This window comes from Doryrhamphus excisus, linkage group LG9, assembly GCF_037039965.1.
Source record: "Doryrhamphus excisus strain RoL-2023G ecotype Guam linkage group LG9, RoL_Dexc_Guam_v1.1, whole genome shotgun sequence".
NCBI lineage: Eukaryota > Metazoa > Chordata > Actinopteri > Syngnathiformes > Syngnathidae > Doryrhamphus > Doryrhamphus excisus.
The window spans coordinates 1,347,264-1,367,624 of NC_136365.1; the positions used below are offsets into that span (position 1 = coordinate 1,347,264).

At 42.6% G+C, this 20,361-nt stretch overlaps 1 protein-coding gene across 2 annotated transcripts in view; it reads left to right on the forward strand.

Annotated features, from left to right (window-relative positions):
- The first annotated feature begins 464 nt into the window (after positions 1-464).
- The window catches only part of cnnm2b (cyclin and CBS domain divalent metal cation transport mediator 2b), a 39,256-nt gene continuing 19,359 nt past the window's right edge, over positions 465-20,361 (forward strand). The window contains exons 1-2 of one of the 2 annotated variants that reach the window (XM_058091698.2): positions 465-2,182; positions 2,599-2,854. In XM_058091698.2, coding sequence (XP_057947681.2) covers positions 694-2,182; positions 2,599-2,618 — 1,509 coding nt within the window. In that variant the 5' untranslated portion in view covers positions 465-693 and the 3' untranslated portion in view covers positions 2,619-2,854. Of the gene's footprint in view, positions 2,183-2,598; positions 2,855-20,361 lie in introns of those variants that run through there. The other variant, XM_058091696.2, reaches the window with a different exon arrangement.

Below are 20,361 nucleotides of genomic sequence, written 5' to 3' on the forward strand. Positions count from 1 at the left end.
AAATTCAGGGGGCATTTTTTTTGCTTTATTTACTGATTGGAGCGTGAATGTGTAGTGTAAAATTAACTGATGTTTATGAAAAGTTTCACATTTTGAATTGACTTATTGAAATATTGAAATATATTGATATTCTAATTCATTGAGATGCTGTATTTATTTAAAGACAAAGTTTTGTGTTGTAGTTTTTGCTCTTCTCTTTACATTGTGCTTTTTAAATGTATTTTCCTGCTTAATTTGACTTGTACTGCGGATGGCAAACGGCCCTGGCGCTGCACTTTGGACACCAATGCCATATCGACGTCATCATAAATGCGTCCAATCCTGGTTCATATTCGGCCTTCTAGCGTACCGTGTTGAAAAAAGTCACGAGAGGATTGCTGTCGGTACGTGAACATGAGGTGCACTTGTTTTGAAATCTGTTTCGTCATTGTGGTGGCAGAGGCCCCGCCTCCGGGCATGTAGCTCTCCCCTGATTGGCCATCGCCCCCATCAGTCTGGAGGAAATTGAAACAGGCACGAGTTAGCCCGTAAGCCTGCGCTCCAGAAGCAGCAGTGTAGTCCACGTAGTGGGAACCAAGGGGTCCTGATGCGCAAGTCACGGCAACCCTCGGCGGAGATGAAGGCGGACTCCGACTGGCTCTGATTTTTAAAAGTATTTTTCATTCAGCAGGTTGCTCGCCGACGGTTGTCACTATGACAGCACCGTTATCCCCAGCACCCTCCGCTGCAAAAATGGCGTCAGTGAACCGGGTCCGTGCGTTGACGTTAATTTTCCTGACTGTCACTGGCTGTTTTGTCACCCCCACAAGTGGCAAGGAAGGGTCCGAGGACACCGTTATAACCGGGCTCCGATTGGAGGACACGGACGACATTTCCTTCATGGATAAGGGCTTCCTGCGGGTGAGTGAGCGCTCTCGGGTGAAATTAAGAGTCTACGGGCAGAACATCAACAACGAGACCTGGTCCAAAATCGCCTTCACGGAGCACGAGAGGAGCCGCGCGGTGGGGGGCCTCGACGCCTCCTCCTCGGGGGATAACCACAGCCGGGAGGACTCGTCCGGCTTGCATCCGTGCGGTATCAGGACTTCAGATATCATCATTTTACCAAACATTATCGTGAACAGGAAGACGTCCGGAATAGTCGAGATCGAAGTGAAACCTCTACGGAAGACGGAGAGGAGCAAATCCTACTACCTTTGCATCGCCACTTCCACACCTGCCGCGGCCGGAACGCACGACCCTTGGACGGAGAACACCTGGATCTACCACGACGGTGACGACACCAGAGTCATAGTAGTGGAGGAGAAAAAGTTTCTGCTGCCTTTCTGGCTCCAGGTCATCTTCATCTCCATGCTGCTGTGTCTGTCCGGGATGTTCAGCGGCTTGAACCTGGGGCTCATGGCTCTGGACCCCATGGAGCTGCAGATTGTCCAGAATTGCGGCACGGAAAGGGAGAAGAACTACGCCAAGAAGATCGAACCGGTCAGGAGCCAAGGGAATTACTTGCTTTGCTCGCTTCTGCTGGGGAACGTGCTGGTGAACACCACGCTCACCATTCTTCTGGATGATATCGCCGGTTCAGGGTTGATCGCCGTGGTCATGTCCACCATCGGAATAGTCATCTTTGGGGAAATTGTGCCCCAGGCCATCTGCTCCAGACATGGCCTGGCTGTGGGGGCCAACACCATTTTCTTGACTAAGTTCTTCATGCTGCTCACCTTCCCGGCTTCCTACCCGGTGAGCAAGCTTCTGGACTACCTTCTCGGGCAGGAGATTGGCACCGTGTACAACCGGGAGAAACTTCTGGAGATGCTGCGTGTCACAGATCCTTACAACGATCTCGTCAAGGAGGAGCTCAACATCATCCAGGGCGCGCTGGAGCTGAGGACTAAGACCGTGGAGGTGGTGATGACGCCTCTTCGGGATTGCTTCATGATCCCAGGGGATGCCACGCTGGACTTCAACACCATGTCTGAAATCATGAAGAGCGGATACACGCGCATTCCGGTCTTTGAGGGCGAGAGATCCAACATTGTGGACCTTCTCTTTGTCAAGGACCTGGCTTTTGTGGACCCGGATGATTGCACGCCGCTTAAGACCATCACCAAATTTTACAGCCACCCGTTGCACTTTGTCTTCAACGACACCAAGCTGGACGCCATGTTGGAAGAGTTTAAAAAAGGTAAGTGCCGATGTTGTAATCAACACCAGTATCGTCACGCATTAAACCTGCAAATCAAGCGCGCCACATGTCCGACATGATCCCTCTCCAGTCACAAAGGTCATCACAAACTGACCTTTTTCTTCCTCGGATGTCGGAGGAAGTGACCCTTACATGTGTAGTTGCGGTGTCGTTGATGGGAAGGCGGGGGGGTGGGGGGGGTTATTTGCTCTTTTTTGACCTTCAGAGCAGTGAAGTGGCTCCGTCGTTAATGAGGTGCACTTGCCACAGCTTCAGCACTCACTTCCTGGCGGGGAGCGGGTGGAGAGAACGGGACGGGACGGGGGTTCTTATATACGTCTACATCACAAAATTGCTCTCTGCCTTTTTTTCATCTCATTCAAACTGTTTCTCTCTCCCGTTTGTGAACGCATCAGGACATGTCGGAATGGTGTAACGGCGACATTTAAGGTTATCAGGTGGGGGCATCTTGTTTGAGAACCTGCTTAAATCCCTCTCTGTTACTCGCCTCTGAGTGATGGTGGTGATAACCTCTTTTGTCCGGCCCTGGAATGCAGTCGTGTGGATAATGAATAACAGCCTCTAACACCCTCAAGCCCCCCCCCCGTCTTGTGTTTGTGTGTATGCGCATGATGTTTGAGAAAGATGTTTACCTCACTCACACTTTATCACCCCGCCCCCTCCCTCACCCCAATAGTCACATCTAACAGTTATTACTGGCTGTGTGTGAGGATTTGATCCAGTGTAACACACAGTGGGACCTCGGTTAGCGTACGCCCCGATTGAAAATTCGGTTCTTTGTCAACTAACTCTGTCTCTGCTTCTCTTATTGATCACGGATGCAAAACAACACAAAAGTGCCAGCACTTTGATAAAGAGACATTAAAAAAAACCCACTCATAAATTCAAGAAATAATAATAATAATAATAATAATAAAGGTGGTGTCCATGTTGATATCGCTGCCTCATTGCCCGCAATCAATTCTTTAATGAAGGTAAAATTGATGTTCAATGTTCATTTATTCAATGTTCATGGTGATATTCATATGCGGTTTTGATCGGTTTCTGCGTATAAAGCTACAATTGTAAAACTGTCTTTTGGATTTCTCATTGAAGATCTTGATTCGGTTAGAGTACGTTTTGGTTTGAGTCGACCCTTCTGGAACAGATTAACGACGCTAACCGCGGTTCCACTTCGGTTTTAACAACGATAATAATTCTCTGTTTTATCGTCACCGTCGGAGAAGAAGTGATTTAATAATATGTTTATTATTGTGGTTGTAGTTTGGGGCAAAATGTGGCCTTGGGGCCATTTGCGGCCCATGCACAGTTTAAAAACATAATTTGACAAGAAAAAAAAAAAAAACAGAAAAAATAAAAGTAATTTCACAAAAAAAAAAATATTAAGTGAAAAAAGTTGTACTCTAATGAGAACAGTTGTCATTTTTGTCACGGTGTGGAATGTCATCGTTGCGTTGCGACCCCAGGATGCGGAGAGCAGCACCAAAATGCAGATAAAAAGGTGTTTCCTTTTATTGATGATTTGCTTGCAGCAGCAGGTTAACAGCAACTGGCCAAATGAAACAAACGATAACGAACCAACAACGGAAGGCGCCCACACCTGAACTAAATGGACGGGATGAAATTAGAAACAGGTGTGGGAGATAGGAGAAGCACAAACAAGGCAAGACAGGAAGTGAACACAAAAATAAGAGCATCCAAGGAGACAACTAAACTAAAAAGGGAACATAAACACATTGTCACACAGGAACCAACACAGGGCGAGACAATTTTACCAGTATAACTTAATATTATGAGGAAAAAAACATTTTAGCATAAAGTAATATTAAAGAAAAATAATTTTAATATGACTTGTAATAAAGGTGGCAAAAAGGTTCTAATGCTATGGGAATAAAGTCAAGATATTATGAGAATAAAGTCATAATTAGAAGAGGAAAATTTACAAAAAGAAAAAAATCGGCTGTAATTTTATGAGAATAAAGTCAAAATATTAGGAGGAATATTTTTTTTATAGAATACATTTGTAACATGAGGTAAAATAATGTAATTTTATTAGTATTAGAAAAAGTCATTTTTAAAGAGTCATAATATTCTGACAATAAAAATAAAATAAAGTTGTATTTTTGGAAAAATTATTAAAAAAAAAAGCTGAGATACAGTTTTTTTCTTGAAATATATATGACCGCCTAACAATTGCTCTCGCTTCTTGAGGAGGTCATCAGCAACTGTTGAAGGGAGGGCTGCGGGGGGGGCGACTGTGGGGGTCAAAGTTTCCCGCCAATCAATGCTGAGTTCAAAGTGCCTCGTATTGTAAGTCATTGTTAATGAATTTGTGGCCTTTCACGATCGTCTCAATTGTTCTCACAAAGGGGAAAACCTTGCAATGTTAGGTGTTGTTTTGTGTTTGAGCTGAGCTGACTGTAGTATACATTATAGTATACAAAACTGTGGTGAGACCAGCCATGTTTGGTCTAGAGACACTAGTGCCACTGAGGAAAAGACAGGAAGCAGAACCGGAGGTAGCAGATATGAGGATGCTGAGGTTCTCATTGGGAGTGACCAGGATGGATAGGATCAGGAAGGAGTACATCATAGGGACATTACATGTTAGAGGCCTTGGAGATAAAGTCAGTTATCGGCCAGACTAAGATGGTTGGGACATGTCCAGCGTTTAGAGGTGTCAGGTAGGAGGCGTAGATGAAGACCAAAGAAGAGGTTTACAGGTGATTGTTTGTCTATATGTGCCCTGTGATTGGCTGGCCACCTGTCCAGGGTGTACCCCGCCTCTCGCCCGAAGACAGCTGGGATAGGCTCCAGCACCCCCGTGACCCTCGTGAGGAAAAGCGGTAGAATGAATGAAGTTTGGGACGGCTCTAAATGCTCGATTTCAAAGGGCGTGGTTAATCTGCCCCTTTTGTGATGTCACAGAGGGGCTGACTTCCTGGTTCATAGTTAGGAAGCACTTTGGGCGTGTGGCCAATCACAGCGGAGTGGGCATGCCCGGAGGAGGGCCGTGGGTGGAATAAATTAAAACACACCTTTTTGGCAAGGAAGCACAAATAGAGCTGGAATAGGTGCAGATTCTGGAAACTCTAAAACATTTTCTCTGCGGGTTATTGTATGTATCTGCTCTATAGGCGACCACAACTCAATACAGTAGTAGGTCCCCTTTAAAGAAAAGACTGTAAAAGGAGTCTGAGTTGGGGGGGTGGTGGGGGGGTTCACTGAGACTTAGAGTTAACAAATTGAGACTGACACCCTTCTGGAAATTTTTGACCCTTTCACTAATCGCTCTTTCTTCCTGCGACTTCCACAATTACTGGCATCCAGGGGTTGCTTGCCCAGCAACGGGTTTACCCTTTAATGAGAGGGTCACTTGGTGCAATTTGGGACCTAATCAAGGAGGAAAGTCAGAAAAAAGGAATTTATCAACCCCCCCTGCAGCATGTATTAAATCCCTGGAAGTGGTTATTGCTTCCTTCACATGCAGCGGCTGGCGAGGATGGATTGGTTTGAAGAGCTCACATCAGCGTATGCACAGGTTCTTGGCTCCACCGCACAGCGCTCATCTGCCCCTGGGCAAGGCAGGACACGTGTGGAACTTTATTACGGGAGGCAGACAAATGTGGCCCTGGGATGACATCATCATCAAATTTGCCTTAATGGCCGTGATTATTGGCAAAACTTACGCCTTAGAACACACATGGCTCCATGTACTGTAAGTGTGCGAAGTAATGGTCCATCTAATGCAGGGGTCTCAAACACGGCCCGCAGGACACTAGTTTGAGGCCCCCGCCTTGATATGAAAGTTTAATGTAAAGTTTGATATGGATGCTGTATGGTATCATGTACCCAGGAAAAATTATTACGTTTGATTCATGTTCATGTTAAAGGTTAAATAACTGTTAATAGTTATCCTCCCTATCCGTGTGGAAGTGGTAAGTTTTTGGCTATTTAAGTTGAAAGGAAATAACTTGAAGGCTACCGTTTAGGTCGCTAGCTCTCTAGTTTGCGAGTTAGCATGTGTCTCAAGACCCTGCAGTTGCGCAATATGTTGTAAATAAAAAGAGTATAAATGTGACTATAGTCGTGTTTTGTCATGTCTACAGGGCTCTAATAATGCTTTGTTCATTTTAATCTGAAAAAAATCATTTGTCTACCCACCAACTATATGTGGTTTCTTAAGTTTTTATTATTATTATTATATTTATTTATTACTGATTGATTGATTTTCTTTATTCTTGATTTGTTTATTTATTTTTCATCTTATTTTGTGCAGAACAGTGGAATGTTTTATCAGAGCTTTTATTGTAGAAAATCGGAACCAAAGCACTGAAAAAGTTTGTATATTTTTCTGTTTTTAATAAATGCGTTTTTTTTTTTTTTTTTGGAAAACCTGATGCGGCCTCGCCTTGCCCAGACCCTAGCTCCAGTGGCCCCCAGGTAAATTGAGTTTGAGACCCCTGATTTATTGTCTTTATTCTTAATTTGTTTATTTATTTTTTTTAAATCTTATTTTGTGTATAGAAAAATAAAAATTAAGATATTTGAGAACAGTGGAATGTTTTATCAGATATTTTGGTGTGGAAAACCGGAACCAAAGTACTGAAAAAGTGTAGGGTATAGCAGAAGCAAAAGCATTGAAGATATTTTTTTTTTTATTGATTTTTTTCCAGTTTTTAATAAATGCATTTTTTTCTGGGCTTCACCCAGAACCTAGCTCCGGTGGCCCCCAGGTAAATTGAGTTTGAGACCCCCCGATGTAGTGTCTTTCGCACAATGTCAGCTTGGGTTAGGCTCCCTCGCTCAAAATGAATGCATGCATGAATAACTGGCTGATGGACTGAGGCTGGATTTTTGGTGTCGTAGTAGAGGTATGCACTCTCTGATTTCCTCCAAATCCACTTCCTTACCTTCGCTTCCCTGTTTAAGAGCAGGCGGTGTTGCATAGCCCTCACTGCACTGTTTGGGAGTAAGAGCCAACATGAGCCCCGGCACGTCTTGATCTAGATCCCTGATTGCTGTAATATAGGCCAATCTATGCTTAGTTGAGATTCAACACACTTTCCCCTGTTGACCACGCTGAAATACTAACAGGAACTGTGTGCACGGATTCTAACACTTCTTGAATTGTTTGCCGGGCGTGTTACAGGAAGTGTGAGTGTTTGCCTGATCACCTTTGGTACTTATTATGTAATAACTGTGCTGGTCATGTTCCACCGGCATCGTGTTGGTGAAACCAACTAATCTTTCCTGATGCGGGACATTCCTTTTGAAATCACCGGCACCGCAAATTCTTCTGCCAGTGCGGCGGAACCCCAAAGCCGGAGTCCATTCGTGGTGGACCTCTTATTGAACTGTTGTCGTCATGAAAGCTTCCGTCATCGTACTTATACAGACATTTTTTAATTACATTAAATTAAATACATGTACAAAAAATATTATTATGATGTGAATGTCAGTCACATTACTTTTTAGAGCCCCTTGACATGGAATAACACGCCTTTACATTTGTACTACCCAATATATTCAGAGAATATAATACATAAACAAACAGAGAATACAGCATACAGTACTTCTCCATGCCTTCAAGGCTTGATGCAACCTCAGTACCTCCTCATTTGACTGACCTCCTCCACATTACGTTTGAACTCCATCTTGCTCCCTCAGATCCTTCTCCGTTCACCTCACCGTGCCCTCTGTTCGACTCAGCACCACGGGGGTGGCGCTCCGCCCCCAAACGCTGGAACTCACTACCAATCCGACAGCTGACTTGCGTCTTCAAATTTGTTATGTTAATAAAGTTTTCTTAATATTAATATTATCAGAATAAAGCTGAGCTTGATTCGTAGTATATATGAAATATCTTCTTCTTGACATGACATCATGTCATTTATGTCTGCACATTGTTTTGTTTATTGTTATTGGAATTATAAACCCTTATTTTGAATTTGAGATATATTTGGAGATATATTTACTAACCATAGTGTAAGAACTGACAATACGCAATGCTGGTAATATTGAACACATATTACTAAAATTGTAAATATTCAAATTCATGGCTCTGGTATATTTTCAAACAGCTAAAATCATACATCATACACAGTAAACAATCTGTTACCCTATAATTTATTTTATTACAACAAGAGGAGAATTATGACATTTTGGAAAAAAACACAATCATATGATTTGTATAATGTAATGAATAAGCAAGAATAACAACACATGATGTAGTTTATTGTGAATGCATTAATTTATTATCATAAAAAACTGATTATGATATAATTTATCGTGAATTAACAAATTTATTATCATTTAAATAAAACCAGATTATGATATAATTAATTCTGAATTCATTCATTTATTATTATTTAATAAGTTAATAGTGCTGAAATATGGCTCGCCGAGTGGGATATTAATAAGCCCACACCAGCTCGCCGTCTCTCCCCTGTAGCAACTTCCAGAATAGAACAAGGTCCTGAGGGTTTTGGTTCCAGAACCCAAACTGGGCTGAGGTGAATCCGACTATGTGTAGTCAGAATGACTCCTTCCCTTACGGAAAAGTGGCATTCCATGTCCAAAGAACCAGATTTGGCTGTCAAAGACCAGGTTGGGGGAAATCCTGTGTGGGTTTTCGGGATGCAGGGTGAGGTCTGCGTACTAACCACTCGACCGCCGTGCCGCCCATTATATATTATTATGTATTATTATATATTATTGTATATTAAAAGGGGACTTTCACAGTTTACACCAGAGGTGTCAAACTCGTTTTTGTTAATTGACACATCATCACATTTATGGCTGCCCTCAGAGGGCCACTTGGAACTGTCAGTATTCAGTATATGATGTGAGAATGTCAAGGTGACGAGCGGACATTCAAGAGCAAATCAATTTAGAATGAAACAGGTGAAGTGCATTATCGACACACATTATTCCCAGGCGGGCCAAATAAAACTACGTAGTGGGCCACATCTAGCCCTCGGGCCACAAGTTTGACACACGTGGTCTGCACGGTGCAGGCGGTTTCTCTAGCAGGTCAATCAAGTTACATTATTGACAGCAGATCGTGTGAGATAAATTCTTCAGATTTGTGACCGCGCCCCGCCTCCTCCCACCCAGACAAAGAGTCTATGGCTTCAAATCGCTGTAGTCCGTGGGTCATGACTGTTGCTGGTACCCCTTTCACGATGCTCACCTGCAGCGCTCTGTATGTGCACTGGCAAGTGCCCCGCCTCTCCCCACTGGGACAAAGAGACTGAATTATTGACTGGAGGGTTCACTCACTCCGTTCATTCTGCAATAGAGGACGGCAAAATTATCAAGTTTGTTTTGATTTATTTTGTCATTCATTGATATATTCATTGTCATGACAAGCGGCGGCACGGCGGACGAGTGGTTAGCGCACAGACCTCACAGCTAGGAGACCAGGGTTCAATTCCACCCTCGGCCATCTCTGTGTGCGTGGGTTTTCTCCGGGTACTCCGGTTTCCTCCCGCATTCCAAAAACATGCTAGGTTAATTAGCCACTCCAAATTGTCCATAGGTATGAATGTGAGTGTGAATGGTTGTTTGTCTATATGTGCCCTGTGATTGGCTGGCCACCAGTCCAGGGTGCACCCCGCCTCTCGCCTGAAGACAGCTGGGATAGGCTCCAGCACCCCCGCGACCCTCGTGAGGAAAAAGCGGTGTGTCATGTCATGACTGCTGTCATTTTAATGTGGACGTTTGTTGGCGGTCACCAGGTCAGTAGTTGTAGAATTCTTCACTTAGCAGCTCTTAGATATCAGCTCTTAGACCTCGTTTAAAAAGCAACGTAAGAGACGAAGACAAATTGAGACGGGTGGGAGAATGCACAGAAAAAAAAGCGGTGTGCTTGACATTGGGGCATTTGAGTGTCTGCTTTGACCTTTCGGGCTTCCTGGACCAAGTTTGTTGGGTTAAAAGGCCGGCTATTGAATTAGCCTACATTCTTCAGATTCTGGTTCAAAATGGAATGGGCTTTTTAAGACCAGATTAGTACAACCAGGAGGAGTGTGAATCAAGGCGCAGTGCATTCCCGAAGCCAGTCTGATCGGGCATTATGACTGTTCTCAACATATATCACCCCTCCCCACCATCTCATCCCATGTACACAAAACCACCAAGCCGGTAGGCACTTTGTATAGTTAATGAGGCATTGGGTAAATAGTCATATTTATTAGTGCTTCTGTCATGAAGAAACTTTCAAAAAAATTTGGACACACTGCAAATGTTCTTCATAACAAGCTGTTGGCCGAACAAAAGCCATGTGCTTTCTTTACATGAATCAAAATTAAAAGTATAACAAAAAAAGAAGAATGTGATTTTATGAACTGACAAAGATTTGTGGTCTTGGTCTTGGTCTTGGTCGCTGTGAGTGCACACAGCGGATGACACATCCCGGAAAACATTTGGAAAGATTGTCATGTCATGTTATCCTCCTCTATCACCTTGTATGAATCCTGTATTACCTAGCTATGATCTCCTGGAAATGAAATGATGACATAATAATACCTATAATAATATTACCTTAACTAAAAGAGAGTTTAAGAACTCTCTTTACATCAAGCCTTTTGGTAGAGAGAGAGGGAGAGAGGAGGAAAACAAACCCGTCAAGTTTGATTTTCTTCATCGTTCCACTGATTGATTCTTTTTGATTGATTGATTGATTGATTATTGTGGCAGACCTAAGTTAAATAATACCAACAAGTTAATATGTTTTATTATGGCTTATTATGTCTGCTATATGGGTTGCATACAGCTTGGAGACCCAAAGTTCGATTCCACGCTCAGCCATCTTTGTGTGAAGTTTGCATGTGTGGGTTTTTCCCAGGTATTTTGGCTTCCATCCACATTCCCAAAACATGCATGCTAGGTTAATTGGCAAATAGTTGTTTGTCTATATGTGCCCTGTGATTGGCTGGCCACCAGTCCAGGGTGCACCCCGCCTCTCGCCCGTAGACAGCTGGGATAGGCTCCAGCACCCCTGAGGTAATATGAGGTAATATGAGTATAATGGTGACTATGGGTTGTTGTTTCTTGTCTAGAGGGCTCTAATTATGGGGTTTCTGTATCATATCCCATGAGTTAATCCTACTTCATGGATATTCACTCATCCCAGCCAGGTCTGGAACCAATTAACTGCGATAAATGAGGAATAATTGTATGAATATTCTCATTCATCCAGGGCATTGAATCCATCGCAACTGTACTGTTCAGGTTGTCGTAGAAGATGTTTCACCTCTCATCCGAGCAGGTTTCATCAGTTCATTCGTAACGACTCGGTGGTGTTTAGGTGCATTTTGAAATGTTTACATATGTAAATTGACTTGTGTAAAAAAAAAAAAAAGACTTATGTAAAAGATATTGGCCCCCCTGCGCCATACAGACAAGTGCTGATCTGACAAATATTTCAGTAAAGTTGATCAAATGTAGAATTATTACAGCGTCTGCTTGGACATCAACAAGTCAATAGCTGTTCAACTCAAAACAGCCACACGACATTCACTGACGCTATGAACACCAACATTGGATCGGTTGGATTGGAAGGTGTACATAAAGCACTTAATGTGCACTTTCTGTAATGCCTTGCCCACTGCCACTTCCATATTACTGTATCATAATTCATAGAAGCGAGGCCACAGTTCAGTATAATTGTCTTCCGGCTGCCCGCCCCTGCGATGCAGCTTTTCTCGAAACGAGAAATTCAGTCACAAAAAAACCTTGTCACACCTACGAGATTTATTTGTTAGATTAGTTGCTGTAGTTGCTTTTTAAAAAAAAAAGATTGTCTAAGAGTTCACTAAGTTGTTAACACAAAGCCCACTTGCTACATCTTCTTATTCTCTAGCATGCCTTGTGTTCAGACAGACAGTGTATGTGCTTCTGAGTGAGCCCAAACAGCTGTGAGTCTATACTGTCTATAAGTCTGTAAGTGTGCAGTCCAAATGTATTTGTGGAATGTATGGGAAAACATGGACCCACAATGGGAAAATTCCAGGGCTGCATGGTGACCGAGTGGTTAGCATATTGGCCACACAATCAGGAGATGGGGAAGACCTGGTTTTGATTCTGCGCTTGGGCATCTCTGTGTGGAGTTTGCACGTTCTCCCCGTGCATGCGTGGGTTTTAGTCCGGTTTCCTCCCACATTCCAAAAACATGCTAGGTTAATTAGCCACTCCAAATTGTCCATAGGTATGAATGTGAGTGTGAATGGTTGTTTGTGTATATGTGCCCTGTGATTGGCCAGGGTGTAGAAGACAGCTGGGATAGGCTCCAGCATACCCCTGCGACCCTTGCAAGGATAAGCAAAATAGAAGAAAAAATGGATGGAGGGAAAATTCCACGGTTGCAGTGTAATGGTTCTGGTTTTTCATGTTCTCCTGGAGCTTGCGTGGGTTTCTGCTCACATATGCATGTTTGGTGAAGTGGGGGCAATAGTAGCTTATCCGGAAGGACTTGTACTGTGGAACTGGAACGTCAAAGTCGGAGTCCCGCTGAAGCAGAATTATGTTGTCTCCTTCCTTAAGGAGATCTTTGTTGACCAGATACTGTAATGGATCGCACGGTGCAGTAACATAATTTGGGATTGATTAAAGTAGGCTGTTTTTGAGTTTTTTTATGTCAAAAAAACAAACAAAAGATAAAGGTGACTTTTGCTTAGTACTGTACTTGGCTTAACCATTGGTTCACCGGCAGGTTCTACATTGTATTAAACCTCAAGTATCCTCAAGCACCTGCTGCTAAAACATTAAGCTTTTTTTAAATTAAGTCTTAGCTTTCCATGCCTCTATTATCTAAATGAGTGTCTAACTTTGAACAGAAAATCAGTGTAAGTCTTGAAGACGGGGCCGAAAGCCATCCAGTGCAGCACACAGCCCCTTGCTAGTCCAGCGAGTCCCATCCCCCTCCTTCCACATTCCCTCTCTCCCTCTTCTCTCCATATTGTCCTCTTGCCCATTTCCCCTAGTGTTATAAATTACAAACGACACAAACCTCCAGGCCTAATGCCCTGCCATGGATGCGTTCCAAAGCCAGACTTTTCGGAGCGCCAAGAGGCTTGCTTCATTGATAACACCGGGCACACTGTCCGTCTCTCCGTTTACTGGCAAGACCAGAGCCTCAGACGGGGTTCTCTCTCAAGCCCAAAAGACACTAGCGCTTGCAATCAGTTGATGGTGGCTATTTTTCTTCAGTCTTCAGTGAGACTTGCAGTGTTTCATCCCAACAGCAAAATATAACTCTCACTTATTAATAGAATAAAACAAGCCAAGACAATACAAGCCTTCTAAAAAAATAGTCACTGATTCATTGACGCAAATGGGCCTTATAACGTTTTTGTTAGAAGAAAACTGTACTCGGGCGGCACGGTGGTCTAGTGGTTAGTGCGCAGACCTCACAGCTCGGAGACCAGGGTTCAATTCCACTCTCGGGCATCTCTGTGTGGAGTTTGCATGTTCTCCCCGTGCATGCATGGGTTTTCTCCGGGTACTCCGGTTTCCTCCCACATTCCAAAAACATGCTAGGTTAATTAGCCACTCCAAATTGTCCATAGGTATGAATGTGAGTGTGAATGGTTGTTTGTCTATATGTGCCCTGTGATTGGCTGGCCACCAGTCCAGGGTGTACCCCGCCCCTCGCCCGAAGACAGCTGGGATAGGCTCCAGCACCCCCGCGACCCTTGTGAGGAAAAGCGTTATAAAATGAATGAATGAATGAAAACTGTACTCATGGTAAAAATACTGCAATATTTTTGCACTTTAGTAGAATCCCACATGCTAACATATATTTTGGTTCCTTCCTACCAACTAGGGATGTCCCGAACATGAATTTGTAGAACTGAATATAGTTATGAAAACGGATTTGAAAAGCATCAAAAAGTATTGCAGAAATGTATTTTTTTATTATACAAACGTAACAAACGTCTGTGAATCAGGTCCCTTATTCAATAAAAGATAAAATTTGAAAAAATAGCCTTGCAAAATACTTATATAAATTAAATTATAAATTAATTTGTGTTGTGATTTAGAATGTTTTTTTTATAACGTAATACTAATTTATTGACAGTCGTTGTTGTATTAACGACTCCAAATTGTCCATAGGTATGAATGTGAGTGTGAATGGTTGTTTGTCTATATGTGCCCTATGATTGGCTGGCCACCAGTCCAGGGTGTACCCCGCCTCTCGCCCGAAGACAGCTGGGATAGGCTCCAGCACCCTCCGCGACACTTGTGAGGAAAAAGCGTTATAAAATGAATGAATGAATGTTGTATTAACCAGCGGTTCCAGTAGTCCAGGCACAGTGTATCGCTGTACATACGGAGCCTAATATCCAATGTCCAAATTGAAACTAGCTTCCCCACGACGTCATGTCTGCATGGTGGTGTTGCGTTTTCTTCTCCATGCGGGTGGCAACCATCTTTGAGGCTCATTACCGTGCCTAGCATGTTGCTGTGTAGCCCTTTGTTACGAACGCGATATGGCAACCGGATCGTCCCGATCTTGTGGCAGAAACCGATATCATCCGATCTTGTTGATCTTCAACAATACAGCGTATCGACCGCTGATTCCGATCCCGAAGCTCTGATCGGGACATCCCCACGACCGACCCATGTATCAAATGTAGCGTCATACTTCTGTTATGGCGTTAAGTGTTTCAGCAGTTGTTGGTAGCTGTAGACCAGCTGGAAGCTCATGCGGTTTTTCCCCATCCAGTCCCTTATTCGTGTCTTGGTGCCATGAAATGAAAAGATGCATTTGGCGCTACGTTTTACACTGTTTCTGTAGCTTGTCGGTAACTCTGCTTCGTAGCGCACCTCAAAGAGAATAATAAATCTTGACTTACTAAACGCAACAAAGCAACTAGTGACAAATCTAGCAACTTTTTTCTGGTCTTATTAGACGCTCTTGGAGATGTGAAAGAACGTATCACTCTTCTGATCCTGCCGACCGCAAGGAAGTACAACATCCCTCAATAGAGCGCAGACCTCTGCCAAGATTTAAAAAAAAAAAACAATTGTGGAGTGTATTTGGGTTTGTTTGACCATCTGTTAGTTTGCAGGCTACTTCCTGGTTCATGGAGGATAACAAACAGACAGGGGGTGCCATTATGATGACTCGGGGCCATTCCTCTGATGCCATCGTGTCTCAATCTGTGTTGACATAATTTGATAGATTTCTTTTTTTTGGTCATAATCTTGTCCGGCTATTTACTTTTCTTTTCTTTCTTTTCACCCAAAATAAAATGGAATATGGGATTTTGTAAGGATTTTGTTTTGCTCTGTTGACCAGTTGCAGTTGATCCCGGGACCATCTTGTTCCCCAAACTATGTTCTAATTCTTAACCCGCTAAGTTAAAAGTGGTTCTATATGTTCCCTGAAACTCCACATTTACAAAGCTCACTGTACAAAGCATGGCAGATTTTATGAAATACTTAGCTCATTCTAGCTTTAAGGATTTCCCCTTGGCTAATTGTTTTTTATTCAGGTGTTAATTATGAGTTTTAAAGCTCTGTGTGCACTGTGCCAAATAGGTGTATTATCATGCGTTTCATTTGTTATTTAACAAATGTTTCCCAGGCCTAGTGCTTATTTTGTATTATGTGAATAATTCTACCGTCTGTTTATATATATATATATAAAAACACAGTTTCCATAATTTGGCTGGTCCTGTAACTTTATATTCAGGTTTAGCCTACATATAAAAAATATATACAGTGGTACTTCAGATAGTGTTTCTCATTGTCTTTATCAAAATGCTGGCACTTGCATCTTCCTTTGGCTTTATTTCGGGTTACTGAGGTGAGAAACACTATGGAACTCAAGAAACAACTCATAGCAAAACAGGAAGGTGGCGTCTGTGTGATGTCTCTCTGCCGCATTGTGTCTTTGGGAACAGTCACGTCAAGAATCATGTCTTCGATGAAGGCAAAAGTAACCGTAAATGTTAATTTATTCTTTTTGTTTGTCGTTGTTGTGGATTTGGGGCGGCACGGCGGTCGAGTGGTTAGCGCGCAGACCTCACAGCTAGGAGACCGGGGTTCAATTCCACTCTCGGCCATCTCTGTGTAGAGTTTGCATGTTCTCCCCGTGCATGCGTGGGTTTTTTTCCGGGGACTCCGGTTTCCTCCCACATTCCAAAAACATGCTAGGTTAATTAGCCACTCCAAATTGTCCATAGGTATGAATGTGAGTGTGAATGGTTGTTTGTCTATATGTGCCCTGGGATTGGCTGGCCACCAGTCCAGGGTGTTAACATTACCGTGGGTTAGGGTTAGCCACGGCAGGGCGCTCCCGGCTAGCAACACCGTGGATGATGAGTTCATTGGATTCAGCGATCCGGAGCTTGGTGAACTTGTTTATACAGTATCGGTAACTCGCTTGTTGGACTCGCTGGCTTGTTATGGTAATTCCGCGTATTCAGCCTCACAGATACATTATGCATGCTATTGCGTAGCTGAATAACTGGTAATGTGGTAAGTTAACATACCATACATCAATTCAGACTTTTGTTCCGGTTGCTTTTGTGTCATCAAATAACTCACCTTTTGAATTAAATGTCTTTTCTCGGTCTTCATTTTTTTTTTTTTTTATAAATAAATGCGACTTATGGTCCAGTGTGACTTGTACATATATTTCTTCTCTTTTTCGCGAGTTATAGGTGGGAAAATACATATACTCATTTCAATTACAGGACCCAGAAGTGAACCATAAACTCAGATAGTGATGTGCAAATTGTTGGTATTGTGTCTTAGACTTTCTTTATTGTCATTGCACAATAACACAGCAGTGAAATTGCCAATGAAATGTCATTTCCTGGCTCCCGTATAATAATAAATAATAACGTGGAGAATAAATAGACGACATGAAATATGAACAATGTACAGCGTAAACAGTAATTTGTACAAATAATTTAGAATAACTAATAATAATTTCAAGTTTAGCGTGTGCGTGTGGGCAGGTCGAGGGGCTTATTTGGCACTCAGCAATCTGATCATTCATCAGTTGCAAATCTTACATAATGGAGCAGCACCTGACCGCACGCTCATTCATTTGCTCCCACTGGTTTCCCATTGATGCATCTACTTATGACTGAGGCTCGGAGGAATCTCCACCCAGGGGACATTTCAACAACAAACGCAACCAGCTACGACAGCATGCTGCTTCTCTGAATGAATAACAATGTTTTTCCAGTATTGTGCGTGCCTGTGTGTGTGTGTGTGTGTGTGTGTGTGTAGCTGTGTACGTTGCAGCCGAGTGATCTTGTGACCAAGGCCTCCCCAATACAAGCAGTTGATGTTTGCTAAATACAAGGATGAAGAGTCTTGAACCAGTCATGATGTGCTATATATATATCACTATATTGACACTTACTATGGTACCCATTATGGCATTGGATGCTCATATCACCGAGTACTTTGGTACGAGGTGCATTAAAAAAAAACAAAAAAAAAACTTAAACTGTATTATGGAAAGCAGGAAGTGAACAAATGTAACAGTTACTGATTGTAAAAGTACCAGATGGAGGGGTAGGATTTAATAAGCTTTGCTTCTTCCTACTCCTTTTGGACATGTGGAACTGGGAACTGATTATGGGATGCATTCAATCTGATGGAGACATGGAGACATGTTGGCGGGTCTCGCAAGAGAAACAAGCGACTACCTCTCTGAAAAACAACCGGCAACTTGGGAAGTTGCAAGCGACTCTACAAACATAACCCCAAAACGGTGGTACCCTAAAAGGTGGTGCCTTGATGGTGGCCCTATCCCAGCAGAGGCGGGGTACACCCTGGACTGGTGGCCAGCCTATCACAGGGCACATATAGACAAACAACCATTCACACTCACATTCATACCTATGGACAATTTGGAGTGGCTAATTAACCTAGCATGTTTTTGGAATGTGGGAGGAAACCGGAGTACCCGGAGAAAACCCATGCATGCACGGGGAGAACATGCAAACTCCACACAGAGATGTCCGAGGGTGGAATCGAACCAAGCTTTTCTGCAAGACATGCAGAAAACAGTTTGAAATGCATATAAATGATGAATAAATGAGATACATGAACATTAAAAAAAATCACTTACACCTTTATTGAAGACTTGTCGACAAAGACTGCGGTGAGGCATCACCGATGGAGAGAACCACATGGTATTACACATTAATATTTTGCTATTGTTTTATAAATTCAATCGTGTTTCTCACTTTTTGGTAACTTTGTTTGACTCCACTGCAGGTTATCTTTCAGTTATGATCAATAAAAAAGCAGAGACTTCTGATCAGTGTTTCTTATGCTTCAGATTGTTGCATTTTTTGGAACAGCCGATCTCATCTGGCTTGTATCTGCTTTTCCCTGTGAGGTGTAAAGCAAGATGGTGACGGTAGTGTTTTTAAGGTAAATAACATACATCCTAATTCCACGTAGTGCTACTTACAAACGTCATCTATGATTTTCTGTTGACCGTTGAAGGGAGAGTCAAGGGCCCTCCTATCTCTTCCTTACCTATGCAATGATGCTATGGAAGGGTGCCAAAAATGCAAAATAGAATTTTGGGCTGCTTGGTGGAAATGAGGCTGAACTGACCTTGATGTTTGTGCTTCTGTTGTTGTTCAATTCATCTCCCCTGCAATTCCTTGTTTGCTTAATCAATTCGTCTCTGTCTGGCTACACTCCAGCATTCTCTTCACTCTGCCTTGCTCCTTCCTACTCAGCATTACTGAGCTGGCCCTACATTTTCATTATTTAGGACCGTAAGCATGGATTTACACTGCACAGATGAATGAAAGAAACATCGTTATGACAAATTATGCAGATTAAAAAAAAAAAAAAATCCAATAAGGTGACATTACCCGTACTGTGCTGTAGGTGGGTTTGCTGAGCAAATCATGCACTCCTTTTTCCTTTTTTGACTTCCTTGAGCTCATTTGTTAACAAACACGTCGTCGATTGTGTGGGATGGCTCACTGTTTCTAAGGCCAAATGCTTCAAATGCTCTCCAAAGTCTGTAATGAGGAAAAAAAAAAGACTAAAACTCCAGCATCGCTACGACGCCCAGGGCCCGGGGCTTGTTCCTATCGCAGCTTTGTTTCAAAAGTGCTAATTGGCTCTGTAGTTTGCATTGTAATCAGTTTCCATGGATGGATAACTACAATGGAAAACAGACACGGTAATAATTTTGGCACAGTTTATTAAAAAGTACGTTTGGGAAACAAAATCACTGCTCATAATATATTGTCTCCAAAAGAATTGTGTTGTGATGTACATATATTAACAGAGAGTATTGCTATCATCATTTGCCTTCATAATTGGAAAACTGGACCACAATGGCGGCAACCTTTCCTTTCACAGGAGATGGATGTCGGAGAAATAATTTTCAATGTTTTCCCATCGCCCTAACATTGCTCTATAAATGTCAGTGCTCAAATATTTGGAAACATAGTGGGAGAGCGAGACAAGGAGGGGGTCAATGATGAGTGTCCTCAACAGATACTGACCCCTCATACTCCAGCCCGATCTCCCCAAGCCGTATGTGCCTATTTATAGGGTAAGAATTACGCTATGGAAAAATATGACAACGCTGCATTCCCGAAATACACTGGGAATGGTGGAAAAGAGCAAACGGTTTATTCTCCGAAGGCCACAAGTGGAGGTTTCTCAGACGTTGGTTTGGTGTATGGATGCATAGGTGGGGTTTTGGTCCGATGGAGCTTTTTTTATGAGGACATTAGTCATGCATACAAGTCCATACAGAAGATTAATTATTGCTCATTGTTGGACATTTGATATCTTCAGAATAATCAGTGGCCTTTATATTTTTTAATTGATGTTCATATTTGCTGCATGGTGTTTTAGTGTGTATTTCAACCACATAACACTATTTAAGTACATTTTCGACATGTTAACGTGAATATCATAATATAAGTCGCAAATGTCATAATTTAGTCGTTTGCAATGAGACATGGGCCAAAAAAAAAAAAAAATTTTTTTTTCAACTTTTCAGGTTTCCCAAAGACAGGAAGTGTCATTGGGGCCACGAGAGGCTTTCATTACAGCGCAGACCTACCAACATGTACAAATTTATAGTACTCGCTTGTATGCTCTCCATTTTCCTGCATTTTTTTTCAATTTCAAGTCCAGTC